Raw genomic sequence first — 13,481 nt, 5'->3', positions numbered from 1 at the left:
TAGGCCTATGCTTTCTTTTAGGTAAGGTTTCAACCACTTTAGGCAATATGGTAAAGTTAAGAACTGGTCAGATCTCTGATCATATGAAAGTAAGCCATGGTGGTGACAGTGACATCAACAAATTTTACCACACGCGATATGGGACCGAATACGGAAACGGTGCCTTCACTCCCCGGCCAGGACGTCACACTGGAACGGGATATTCGTCGAATTTCAGGCCTCAAATTTATTATACAAGATCGTTAGACAATCATGATAATCCCACAATGGGGTGAGAAATTTTATTTTAAGAACGCATAGTAGGCCTTAAAGGCTTAAACTGTTCAGCTTCTTTCGCATGCTGTTTAGGCTTACAGTGTAAGTTTCCGTATAAACGTTTTTGTTGAGGGTAGGATTGATTAGCGCTTTTATGACAGTCCTATCCAGTAGAGAAAAACTTGAAAAATACAATACAACGTAGGTCAAGCGCTGATTCATTGTGTCACTGTCATTCAATTATTTTAAACGAAGCTTTGTTGCCTATGTGCCTCAGCCACTCTGTTTTAAGCAACCCTTTGAGGACCGCTGCTGGGACATATGTGTCCCATGAAATTAGGCCGATTACCCTCCAGTTGATTTTTAAAAAAATGCCACTGCTGATACCCTAACGTAGTATTGGATATCTATGCTTAATTTTAGGATAGGCATCTTTTTTTAAATTTTTTTTGCGTAGGTGTTGTTTATGTGACATATGAAGTGTAAACAAACAAATTCCACATAAATATTTTTTGGGGAACATTTGAAGCCAATATTTAACCTAGTTTTGTTCATGTCTCAGACATACTTTCCATTTTGTAGGTTCTTGCTCACAGACAACTACGAGACTGTAACGAAACGTCATTTTCGCGCAGCTCATGGCTCTGACGGCAAGGATTCTCTTCCAAATGTCGTCATCAACAAATCTGAAAGCGGTTTTATTCGCGAGAGGCCACTAACTGTGCCTACAGTAGCAGAGGTAAGTAGCCTAAGCTATAAAGTTTTAGACTGAGATTTATTTAAAGTGGCAATCATTTCAGTAACTTTGCGTTGTTTTTAGGGCCGGATTTAGAGAAAAAAGGCCCTTGGCTATTGTCCATTTTTGGCCTCTAACCTCCACACTAACAACCATAGAGACGAGTACCGTATTCCAAACAGCCCCTGATTCCATAGTAAATTATTAATGATGAAGAATAATATGCATGCAAGCAGAACTTTACTTTACACCTTATTTAAACTGATGGCTAAAAGTTTTTACGTTATTGCCAGGTGAAAGTTTCTCCAAATACATAGGCCATGTTTAGACGTTTTTAAATATAGGCTACGTGGTACATCTTACATTTTGAGGTCCCTAAATCTTGAAGCCCTAAGCTTCAGCCTTTCTAGTCTAATGGTAAATCCGGCTCTTGTTGTTCTTATAAGTTATGAAATAAACAAGAAATAGAAAACAAACTTCAAAATAGCTTGATCACGATTCTTCGAATATTTCCTAAAACTTGATTTATCAATTTAGTTACGGTATTTTTTATCGCTTACTTTGATTTATGCTGTAATTTCAATTTACTTGCAGATAAGGAAAAACTTTTTTGACAAGAGGAAATACGGAGGGCTAAGTCGACCCGGCGTATTGCCAAAGCACAAACCAGTGCTGCACAAAATCAAACCAAAAGATCCAGTGGAGCAAGAAAACTTAAATCATGTAAGTCGGTGTTCTTCTATAGTGGAGTTTCTTGAGTTAAAAGGTTTTCGTGAGGTTTCTTAGTTTTTTGAGGGAATTGATTTCTTGCTTCAGTATCTGTATGCGTCATTCCGAAAATCGTCCTCCCGCCAGGAGGCTAGCATTGACAGTGGAGTCCAGAGGGTGCTATTGAACCTTGGCCCGGGGTGATTTAAAGGGCCTGCAACTTTTTCAAGAAGCCCGAAAACTCGAAGAAACCACCTCGTGTTTTTTTTTGGGTATAGCTCGTTTTTCAGCAAAGTATCTTCATTTGGGGCCCGAAGATCTCAATGGTACCGGGGCCAAACTATCCTCTCAGCGGCCCTGCGTACCGCATTCACACTCCAACTTGGCTACTATATTGAGTGCAGTCAATACCAAAAAAAAACATTGGTAGTTGTTTATTGATTTCTAAATTTTGTGAGTGGGGGTTCAGTGACAAACGCGAAAGCAAAGAGGTTTCGCAAGGAACGTTCAGTTTCAACTGCCAGTGCCTTGTTGAAATATTAATCAAAAATGTTTTAACACTAATAAAACTCAAACGAAACATTTTAATTTCATCTGCGCTTATAACTTTAGAACAGTTTGTAATCTTAAACTTTTTTGTATGTTAAACATATGGTATAAATATTTTCCCAGCTAATTATAACGGTATCAAATAATTATGGTCTAGTCTAGTGAAATAATGTTAAAAATTTTGATTTCAGGGACCAGCTTACATGAAAAGTGAAACCGTGAGCAAATTCCTTGGTTTGCAACCTCCACCACGTAAGTACTAAGCTTTCTCCACATATCTTGAATTAAATAGACTAGTCTATGTCTTCAAAAGTAACCGAATTAATTCCGAATATTTTATGCAACCAAAATGTTTTCACATTTTGATGTATGCGACAATGTCCTTCCAGTGAACATACATCTCAAAGACGTTGGAGATCCAGAAGAAACCGGCTTCACCCACAATAAGAACATCGAGCCAATCACGTATCTTCCAGACGACCCACACACAAACGAGAGGCCGGTAAGAAAGTACTACGATGTTCACTGTAACGTAATTTTAAATCACCGAGTCCACCAATGTTCCAATGGGACCTCGCCGACTCACCATCTTGGGCATGTGGCTCAGATTTTCATAATGCATACTACATTATCTATCTATATGCAGTCAATAGCGAAAACTATACCGACCCCAGGATGGATATGTGGACTTAACAACGCTCGTTTGGCTGCAGTGCCTGGATACAACAACGTGTCCTGTGGCGGCCTCAAACGCTAGAAGAAGACCAAGTCCTTTGAGAATAAAGATTTTTGTTTTATTTTATTGACAGCCGTGACCAGTGAATTTTGGCCATGGTGGCAAGCTTAATTAAAAGGGTCGACTAGTCATGTATACGACAGTTTGTATGTGATTTACACTACAATCTAAAAAAAACTTGCAGGATTGTTTTATCGGTTATTTCTTCAGGAAGGGCTTACTCGCTCTCTTTCAGGGATGGATCTAGCAAGTAGTCGTGGGGGGATCGATTTTAACAAAATACAATGTTGTGTAGGTCTACATTTATTCGAACTTTCAAATACATTGTGAATAAAGTTATTTTTCTGTGTTGAGAGGGGTGATTGCCCCAATCGCCTCCCCCTGGATCCATGACTGCTCACTGTCAGTGCAGCTGACGAAGCTTTTTCTGACGTGTTATTTCTTGACCATTTATGCATTTCAGCTTTTGGTGTAACAGGCAGGGCCGTTGACAGGATTTCTCGGGCCCGGTACCAATTTATTTTCGGGCCCCCTTCATCGACAATGTTATGAATATAAAGGTTGTGTACAAACTTTTATTGATGTGCTGTTAAAATGAGGATGACACATGCCATTCAAAGTAGAAAATTAAGAGGAATATCATTTATATATTCTCAAAGATTTGTTGTACCGTATCCACGAATTTCCCCAACTGTGCAATTACGCATTAGGGATTTCTTCATAAACTGCAAAACCCTTGCTCTCAATCACGATCTTCATCAATATGTTTAAAATTGTTGGAGTTTTCGGCTGAAATTAATTCTTTGTAGCCTAAAGTAGAGTAGCCGTAGGAGAGTAAAACATTTTGGAGCGGCGAACACAGTTTGCCCAAATTTTGTCTTTGCGTAGGCTATATTATGTTCAAAAATACAAAATTACTCACAATCTCTGAGAGTCATCAACTTGGCCATGTACGAAACACAAGAAAAAAAAACACCTACAACAGCAAAACAAGGCTGAACTTACTTTAATTTACGTTCATAGACCTGTCTGTGTCCCAATTAAATAAACCATCAAATTAAAACATTCTTGTGTATCACAAAAAAATATACAGTACGGTATATTAAGCCTAACTGGATTCAAAAAATTTGAACTGAGACTTCACCAATAACTGGATAACAATAACTGCTGAATATTCATGTCACCAGATTATATGAAAATCTCCAGCCCAACTTCAATAAAAGGCCTGACCAAAAGTAGCTCAATCTTTTCAATTCAAAGATAGTCCAAAGACTCAATATTTCTAAATTTGCATTGAAAAAAACTAAAATGACAATCTGTTTAGGCCTACTTATCAAACCAGTAGCATTTCATACGGTACTTAATCCACGCTGCGTAAAATCCTACAGCCTGAAAAGAATTTGATAATTTACCATGTTATGTGCATCAAACTTTCACCTTTGAACAAAACTTCTTTTGATACTGAAAATATTGACAATGAAATCATAGTCAATGCTTTTTCAGAAGATCATTACAAAGATACTCTTACTTCACAATGAAGCAGCTAGGCCTACTCAAATCACAAGCACTGAAGAAAAATGACTCCCAGTCTCCCTGATAATAACTTCAAACTCAATCATTGTCACAAAATACAGACCACATTACCAAAACATGACACAAAAATAGCACTGTTTACATTGCCTGGTATATTAACTGCATGAATTGGATGACAAAACAACATAACATGTGTCTTTATATTTGATTGTTGTTGCTCTAATACTGTGTCATAGATTGTAAATAGCTGAGCATATCAACCCTGGGACTGGCAAAGACAAACAGCAGTTTATACTAAAACATTCAATATAGAAAACAGTTAAACCATAGCTCACAAAAACATGAAATTAAATACAGGAAAATTCACAAGTTGTTTTCATTTAATATACTTTTTCACTTTGTACATAACTACAGTTAGTGGCCGGGATCAATGCTCACAAAAGTGGTGTATATGTGGCCTCACAACTGTTGATTATTAAAGTTTATAACAAATGCTTATTTTGTTTGACCATATCTAAAAATGATAAGCTATCTTTGTAGTATTTAAGTCAAGTTTTGCGAGCACAGCATAACTCATGGTAAAATTGACTTATCCAATAATTGGATGTTTTTGCCCAAATATTTTTACAAACAACTAGGCCTACTTTAGTGGGATATAAAGAAAAACAAAAACTTCATGAGCTCACCAGAACCCAGCAAGGTTTCAAAATTATACCAATGAAGGAGTGTAGGCTAGTGTGATATTCTAATGAACATCTGTAATAAGCTTATCTCAGCTTGTCGAAGCATTATTTTTTGCAAATACTGAATTGAAACTTAACATTCTGCCCAAATTTTAGTACCAATTGCAAAAGTTTTCAAAATCGTCGATACTCTGTTTTACATTCAAAGCAAAATGTATTTTATACAAAATGCAACACTACAAACAATAAAGTTAGTAAACTGGTAGAATGTTGAAAACTTATGGTAAGAATTGATTTGTCCAAATAACTAGATATTTTTGCCCAAATGATTTTTATAATTAACTACATTAGTAGGATATTGAGAAAAAACAAAAAACCTCATAAACTTACCAGTACCCAGTATAGGCTTTTAAATCTTACCCATGAAGAAATGCAGCCTACATGTTAGTGAATATCAGTAATAAGCTTACCTTATGGTAAGATTGATTTGCCCAAATAACTGGACATTTTTTACCCCAACTTGGGACTTTTTTTTCAGCGGGGGAGCGACTGCCCCCCCTGCCCTCCATCTCCTACGGCTATGTAATGTAGATGCAAGTAGCTAGAAGCAGGCGCGAATCTAAGAGTTTTTTTCGGGGGGGGGGGGGGCCAGAAAATTTGAAAATCAATTAAAAAGAAAGAAAAAGCTAAACAGATATGAACAATGATACTACGACATATACAATATGCTAATAAATAGACATTAAAACAACCATTTTCATCAATTGTGATGCCGAGGGACTAATATCAGCTGTTTAGAAGCATATCAAACCATTTGATGCGGAAACATACAATTTTTCACAAAATTTCGGGGGGGGCCCGGGCCCCCTGGGCTCCCCCCATAAATCCACGCCTGGCTAGAAGTGATTACCACCAAAAAATGTATATATTCAGAATTAAAGAGTGGGTGAAGATAAATATTTCGTGCTTTTGAAAAAAAAATCGTGGTTAGGAAATCACTATACCCGGAAGGGGGCCCGGTACTTTATCATCTGACGACTGAAGTGGCTGTTTTAACCTTTGGATTCCTTTGCAATTCCTTTGGATCTGATTATATTAAGATCTTGATAATATTTGAAGTCGCGGGGAATCTTTTAAATCCGGGCCCCCTAAATATTCCGGGCCCGGGTCCAAAAGTACCACCTGGACCCCCCTGTCAACGCCACTGGTAACAGGAGGCTGGAGCAAGGGAGAATAAATAGCTAAAATAGGTTGAATGGTTGTATTTTGGCGCATTATGCACAAAAAAAGCTTACAATTTTTTTTATCCAGCTCTAAAGAGGATGATTTGATTCTAACCATTGGCGTGCGGTGACTATTTTTTGGGTGTTCACTTTTTTCAACAGACTTTAAACACACACTAAGTTTTCAGTTTGTGCAATAGCTGTTTAGATATCATACCAAAATATGCTGATGTGATATGATATAAAGAGTCAATGTGCAAATCAAGCACGTCTTTGAAACTTTCTAAAAAATGTAAACAGCCAAAACACTGGTCACCGTGACCCACTGATTTTAGCCCCTTGAGTTGCAGCTTTGCTCTCGACTACTCTGCGCAAATGAACCTTTGATCGTTTTTTAGGGTTACCTGACGGATCGTCCTACTGCCACGAGCATTACTGATGCCAGCTTTAATTTGTGGAAAGATGCTAACGGCAAAGAACCACTGCCTAACATAACGAAACGGTCATCATACGAAACAGGATTCATTCGGGAACAACCGCGAAAGATATATGCTCACAGGTTGAGTTGCTGCTATAAAAGTCCAACTATTTCTAAAAAACGTTAAAACAATATCGAAAAGTATTTGATTCAAAAACGGTCATTTGATGTTGTTGCAATGTTGTTGCAATGAGTAGTGGGCCTACTGTACATGATGCCTGAGTAGGCTACCATGTACAGTAGGCCTGTAGTGATGACACAGATAGGCCCAATACACAGATAGAAAATATGTCGTTTTTGCAATAAGTCAACGTATGTAGAAGTTGCATCATAGAAAGGACTGATTTTCAAACTGATTTGCTGTATTTTCGCAAAAGACTAAAAATAAAGTCCTTGCAGCAAAAAGTCCAAACTGAGAAGTTCTTTTTTGCATTGATTCGACTTCGACAGACATAAAGAGACTGTTTTTTTTAAACTGAGAGTACTTGCAGAATACCACGTGAGGCGTTCACTGGAATTAAAGATGTCCCTCCTCTGGTTGCTGAAAGAATCAAGAAGAAAGACCCTGCAGAGTATCTGAACTTACTTCATCCCAACAATGGAAGATCAGTCACTACAGCAACGTTTCTTGTAAGTAATGTAGAAAATTAGTCATTTTTAATGAGATTCAATTCTCTTTAGATGTTACGTCAACGTAAGAAAGCCAGTTTTGCCAGCTGGGAAGCGTGATCACTGTACATGAGTGAATTTTGAAAGTTCGTAATAGCGCATATAGCTTTAGAGTTATCAATCACGTTTTAGGCTATACACTGCATGGTGCATAAAGTGTTTTGCTGTTAAGATTAGAACTATTACTATAACTTTTCAATGAATTTTTAACACTACTGCAGGGCAAGCAAAGACCTGATCGCACCGAAGAGGAACTTTTAGAAAATGAGAACACGGGAGAACAGGAATTGACCGGTCATTGCCGGAACAATGTCCGTTACATAGAAACAGAAGACGGTGACCCCACTCGTTACCTGACAAACTACAACCTGCGGTAATCTTAATAAGCTTGATGCTTGTCCCCTTGATGCTTGTGATCGATTTACCTTTATAATATTGACAACTTGTTAACATACGAAAGCACAGTTCACTTTTTGTTTTAAACCATGAATTCACGTTTACATGAGTTCGCATAATGAAGACTGTGACCAACCAATTGCTGTTCTTCTTTATAGACATTACGATATGAATCCTGAAGGAGTGGATAGAGAAGGTTGGGCTATGGGAGGGCTGCAAGACGCTAAAGAAGACGGTTACTGCAGGGATTTTAAAGTCCATACTTTGGGGCGCGTGGAAGATACGACTCTTACATTGCAGAGACTGCAACCTTATGTCGCAAGGTCAGATTTAGATTACATTTAAGTTTACATTTTTATAAATAATCAAAACCAATGGATTAGCTTATATGTGCTAAGGATTCAGATCGTGATTCAGATGCATGAGGCAATTTCAATGTTTTAAAAAGACTAGCGAATAGGCTCGCTCGATGGTACCGTAATAAAACGTTTGATCTCTACAGATAAATTTAATAATTTTTTATATCTTCGTTGTTTTGTTTCTTTGCTCAAGGTTTGAAGGTTACTTGAACCACTTTTACTTTCGATTTCTAAATTCACGTAGCTTAATTGAAATCACTGGAGAATACTAATCTAGCATTCCAATGTTGCATTACGTAAAACTGATCATGACAAACTACAGGGAACATAAACTGACAACAAAATTTGAATTTTTGTTTTACTTCACAATGTATAGATACTAACGACCTGTTTTGGCCTGATGGTGCGAATTCGCTGTGGTAACAGCGGTTAGCACTAGTTTTCGGAACACAGTGCCTGGTCATGTGCTATGACGAGTGGTGTTAGAGTCAGCGTATTGTTGTTTTATGCAGTTCTTTTCTCTAGCTTGAGGCTGCTGCTTGGATAGCTGTCTGTTGAGTTTATGTGTTGTCAGGCGAGGTCATTGCAAAATTTTGTCGAATCAGTTGGTTAGTAGATTAGGTGACGTAATTCTTCCCTTTCGGCACGGTTGTTAATGTTTGAACGGACTCTGTCTACTTATGAAAATGGCCTCTTTGAAACGCAATTGTACCGCTTCGTTCTCTCCATGGCAATAATTGCAAATTCAAAGTCGGCGAGGCACTGTTTTATTTACTGTTTTAAAATTTGATATTCCAGGAGTGTGAAGAAACGGGACAGATTCTTTGTCGACAACACCCACAGCCACAAAATGACATTGGAGCAGCCAATTCGTCCGAGCAAAGCTCCACTGACCATTGCTACACGTTCATAAACTCTTTTTTTCCGATTTTGTCGTACAATAACATATCGCAATGCACTTGTTTCACTAGAATTGTGAAGAGACGATTAACACTACACGACACGTGTATTAGGCTACAATTGTAGCCTACGTATTTGCACAATTATCTTGTAGCACAAAGCCTAGCTTATTTTGTTCACCTGCAGGGGCGCCGGAACGATTTTTGACTGGGGGGGGGCAAGATTACGAAAAAAGGGCACTTTTGTTTACTAAAAGGCCAATTTTTTTCAAGTTTTAAGATAAGATATAGCGATAATGCTAATCTATCAGCTCACTATGTATTGCGTAATGATAGCCTACAAGTGTCCGGTATACAAAGAAGGGCATCATGCTATGTTGTAATAATGTAACCTACTGTCAAGCCTTAAAGCAGCCTGCGGCCATGGCCGCTAAGTAGTGCTTGAATGAATGCCGGTGCTACCTCCTCAGTCGGCCAAGTTTGGCCGCCGGTCTCTTCTAGCCATTTATTTAATTTCGCAATAGAATGATCGTGGGTTAACTGTCGAAAATATGTAGTATCAAAGAGTGACGCAAAATTAGATCAGCGCGTCATAATCGCCACTGTTGCATTGTGCAGGAATATTTGTTATTGATGGAATATATCCATCTGCGATCACCAGCGCTGTAGGCTAAGTCTTGTTTGTATTTCCCGACATTTATTTTGACAAAGTCTTAATCCGAAGTGCTAATTTACGTCGGCTGGCAATATTGTCGTTTTTATGTCGATTCGATGTTGTCGGACATTGAATCGTTGTTAAAAAGGCGAACTAGGTTAGTTGACATCCGAGGGGAAAACATTTTTTGATCATATTTTGCAAAAATTATGCTTCCTTTAGTAATGTTCTTCACATCATTGAAGTACTTATTTTATTACCTTGCCGTCATCGTCAACGCATGTCGACAGGGCCGGATTAACCATTAGGCTAATAAGGCTATAGCCTTAGGCCCTGGAAAAATTGGGCCCTCAATTTTTTGTAAGGTTAAATTTTTGACAAATCCAGTACAGTACAGTTTTTGCTTAAAAACGCATGACCGAGTTGAGTCAATGCATATGAAGAGCCCATTTCCAAAACCACGTAGGCGCCACTTTTATCGAAATTGAGTTTAGAGCAGGGCTTTTCAACCTGGGGGTCGCGAGCCATTTTTCGGAGGATCGCGAGGCGCTTGAAATTCCAGTGTATTGTTTTCAATTCTTTTTTGCTAGAAAAGATTAAAACTGTGTTTTTTTCACCATCGACCATTCTTCTACTTGAGGTTATTATATCGTTTAAGCTTTCAGACGTTGCAAAGGCTTTAACTATAGGAAAGCATTCTTGATAGTTCTTCTTCTTCGTCGTATGAGCTGTCTTCTTCCGGACTATATGTTTGGGCATGAAGTCATCAGCCACTCGACAGTCTCGTCATCCAGGGCCTTCAATCCAAGCGTTCCATGTGGTGGTTGATGGGTTGGGCAGTCATGGACGACATGGTCTACTGTCTGGTCTGTGGCACCACACTCGCATCCCGGTGAGGGTGCCAGGCCCCATCTGCACATGTCTGAGCGCAAACGACCGACGCCGGTTCGTAGGCGGTTAAGCCGGACCCACGCAAGTCTTGCGAGAGACATTCCCGGAGGGTGGGGATCGACGTCGGGTAGAAAATCACGGAGTCGGGAGGTGTTGTTTTGCCACTCCATGTTCCATGTGTAGTTCGTCCAGTGTGCCGCACTTATTAAAATATCTTTAACGTTGTTTAGAAGCTGTCGTGCGACGGGCACAAATGGGCATCTTGATTTCAGTCGCTGCTGTTCTCCAGGTAGGCGCTGGAATGTACTGTGGAGGAGGTGGTCGGGGTCCATGCGCGACGAGCAAGGGAAATCATGGCTCCTTTACGGCGAAGCTCAGCAGGTTGGATGCCTGCAAGGATGGGAAGGCAGTCCGTTGGAGTGGGACGCAGGCATCCAGTCATCATCATCATAATCCATCGTCGGTTTGTTCCCCACTAGTGGGGGTGGCCGATTGTTTCCGCGCAGCAATTGTCTTAATCCCTTTTCTCCATTTCACCCTGTCCCTTGCATCTTCCTCCTTCAGTCCGACTTTTTTAAACTCATCCTTCACTTGTTGTTTCCACGTTCTTCTTGGACGACCGCGTTTCCTCTTCCCATCCACCTTTAGATCTAGTGCCTTTCTAAGAAAACTTCCTTCCTCCCTCCTTATCACATGTCCATACCATCTTACTCCATTTGCCCTTGCCAGTTGGTCTATGGTCTCTCTCATCTCTAGCATATCCAACAATTCTTCAGTCCTTTTTTCCCTTCTCGTTTTCACCCCACACATTGCTCTCACCATTGACCTTTCCGTTCTTCTCAGGATTGCCAGTTCACTCTCTCTCAATACCCATGTCTCGCTACCATATAGCATTGCAGGCCGCACACAGCTCCGATATACTTTTCCTTTCATCCTTAGTGAAAATTTTCTGCCATGCAACATTTCCCCACATTCTCTGAACTTTGCCCAGCCCAATCTTGCCCTTGTTGTCACCGCTGCTTCACATCCACCACTTCCATTTATCCGATCACCCAGATAACAGAAGTCTGTCACTGTTTCGATGCCATGGCAGAACTCATCATCATGGCCTTCCACTTCATTCCTTCCTTTACTGCATTTCCCACAAACAAAACACTTCGCCAATCTTGTTGCGGCTCTCTTGACATTAGCACATCTTGCATGTACCCACTTTCCACATTCCTTGCATTGCATTGAATTTCTCATCACTCTCTTGCCACATATTCCACAGGGATCTACTTTGCTCTCAACAACTGTTCCTTCTGCTCCACTCACCATCACTTTTGTTTTTTCAAGATTCACCTTCATACCCTTGGTTTCAAATGCTTCTTTCCATTTCTCAAACTTTCTCTCCATTCCCTCCATACTATTACTTGTCAAGACCAGGTCGTCTGCATACAAAATTTCACTCAATAAGCCCTCCCTCACTCCTTCAGTTACAACGTCAACCACAATAGCAAATATCAGAGGTGACAAAACTGATCCCTGGTGTACATCAACCTTCACAGAAAACTCGTTTGAATAATTTGATCCAACTCTCACTTTTGTTCTTGCATCCTCATACATAGACATCACAGCTCTCACTAATACCTCCGGTATACCTCTTTTCCTCATTGCCCATTCCATCACTTTCCTTGGTACTCTGTCAAATGCCTTTTCTAAGTCGACGAAACACATATATAGTTTTCTCTGCTTCTCTCGGTATTCCTCCTGCATTCTTCTCAATATAAACAGAGCATCCACTGTACCTTTTCCTGGCATAAATCCAAATTGCATATCATTTAATTTCACCAATGTTCTTAACCTCTTGTCTAGTATTCGCTCCACAATTTTCATTCCATGCTCTAGTAGTTTTACACCTCTATATGCACTGCAACTTCTCACATCCCCTTTTCTCTAGAACAGTGGAACAACAATACTATGCTTCCACTCCTCCGGCATTCCCTCTCCATCTAATACCCTTTGGCTAAGTTGTAGCAAGTGCGTAGTGCGTCATTGGTGGCGGTGTCAATGTGGCGGGTGTGAGAGCTGCGGCACCACACTGGTGCGCAGTACTCGGCGGTAGAATGGACGAGGGCCAAGGTAGCTGCGAGAAGGGTTTTCGCGTCAGCTCCCCAGCCGGAACCCGCCAGTCGCCTCAAAAGTGCAACGCGCGCAGATAGTTTTTTGCGCAGTGACTCCAGGTGTCGTCGGTACGTGAGTGACCTGTCCAGGGTTACGCCGAGGTAGGTGGGTTCGGCGCAGTAGGGCAGGTGTTCGTCATCGGTGGTAATGTTGATCTCACGTTTTGCTTCCTTGTTATTTAGATGGAAGGCCACCGACACTGTCTTTGCCTTGCTGAGCTGTAGCTTCCATTTTTGGAGATATGTTGATATGGTTGACATGTCCTGGCTTAGGTTCCTCTCTATTGACTGCCAATCTCCGGCTGGATGTAGGAGAGCCAGATCGTCTGCGTAAGCATACTTCCTGGAGATGGTGTCAGGCAGGTCATAGATGTAAGTGTTAAAGAGGAGGGGAGCCAGGACAGAGTCCTGTGGGACGCCGTTCCTGAGTCGACGTAGTCTACTTCGTCGGCCGCTACCGGTGGAAAGGGTAAAGCTGCGGTTTTGCACAAGTTCCATAATCATATGGACCATGTGTCTGTGAGGAAGGGACGGAGTAGTTTGCAGGTA

The 13,481-nt window shown here is 40.3% G+C and overlaps 1 protein-coding gene across 1 annotated transcript; it reads left to right on the top strand.

Moving 5' to 3' along the window:
- Window positions 1-11,115, top strand: LOC145779469 (stabilizer of axonemal microtubules 4-like). Its single transcript, XM_082591068.1, has 10 exons — window positions 1-271; window positions 838-994; window positions 1,586-1,714; window positions 2,440-2,500; window positions 2,638-2,750; window positions 6,822-6,982; window positions 7,393-7,531; window positions 7,792-7,943; window positions 8,125-8,289; window positions 9,124-11,115. Exons 1-10 carry the CDS (start codon window positions 48-50, stop codon window positions 9,236-9,238), a joined length of 1,416 nt encoding a protein of 471 aa, XP_082447194.1. The 5' UTR covers window positions 1-47; the 3' UTR covers window positions 9,239-11,115.
- The last annotated feature ends 2,366 nt before the right edge of the window (window positions 11,116-13,481 follow it).

The sequence above is a fragment of the Aplidium turbinatum genome, chromosome 11 (assembly GCF_918807975.1).
Source record: "Aplidium turbinatum chromosome 11, kaAplTurb1.1, whole genome shotgun sequence".
Taxonomy (NCBI): Eukaryota; Metazoa; Chordata; class Ascidiacea; order Aplousobranchia; family Polyclinidae; genus Aplidium; species Aplidium turbinatum.
The sequence above is the reverse complement of the archived record's forward strand: the minus strand, read 5'-3'. Positions and strand labels throughout refer to the sequence as shown.

What these genes read in the sequence shown, in the direction of transcription:
- LOC145779469 (XM_082591068.1), top strand. Translation starts at nt 48, where the DNA reads ATGGTAAAGTTAAGAACTGGTCAGATCTCTGATCATATGAAAGTAAGC. An exon ending in CATGATAATCCCACAATGGG is followed by an intron (nt 272 to 837) that starts GTGAGAAATTTT and finishes TCCATTTTGTAG; the next exon opens with GTTCTTGCTCACAGACAACT. An exon ending in CTGACAAACTACAACCTGCG is followed by an intron (nt 7,944 to 8,124) that starts GTAATCTTAATA and finishes TCTTCTTTATAG; the next exon opens with ACATTACGATATGAATCCTG.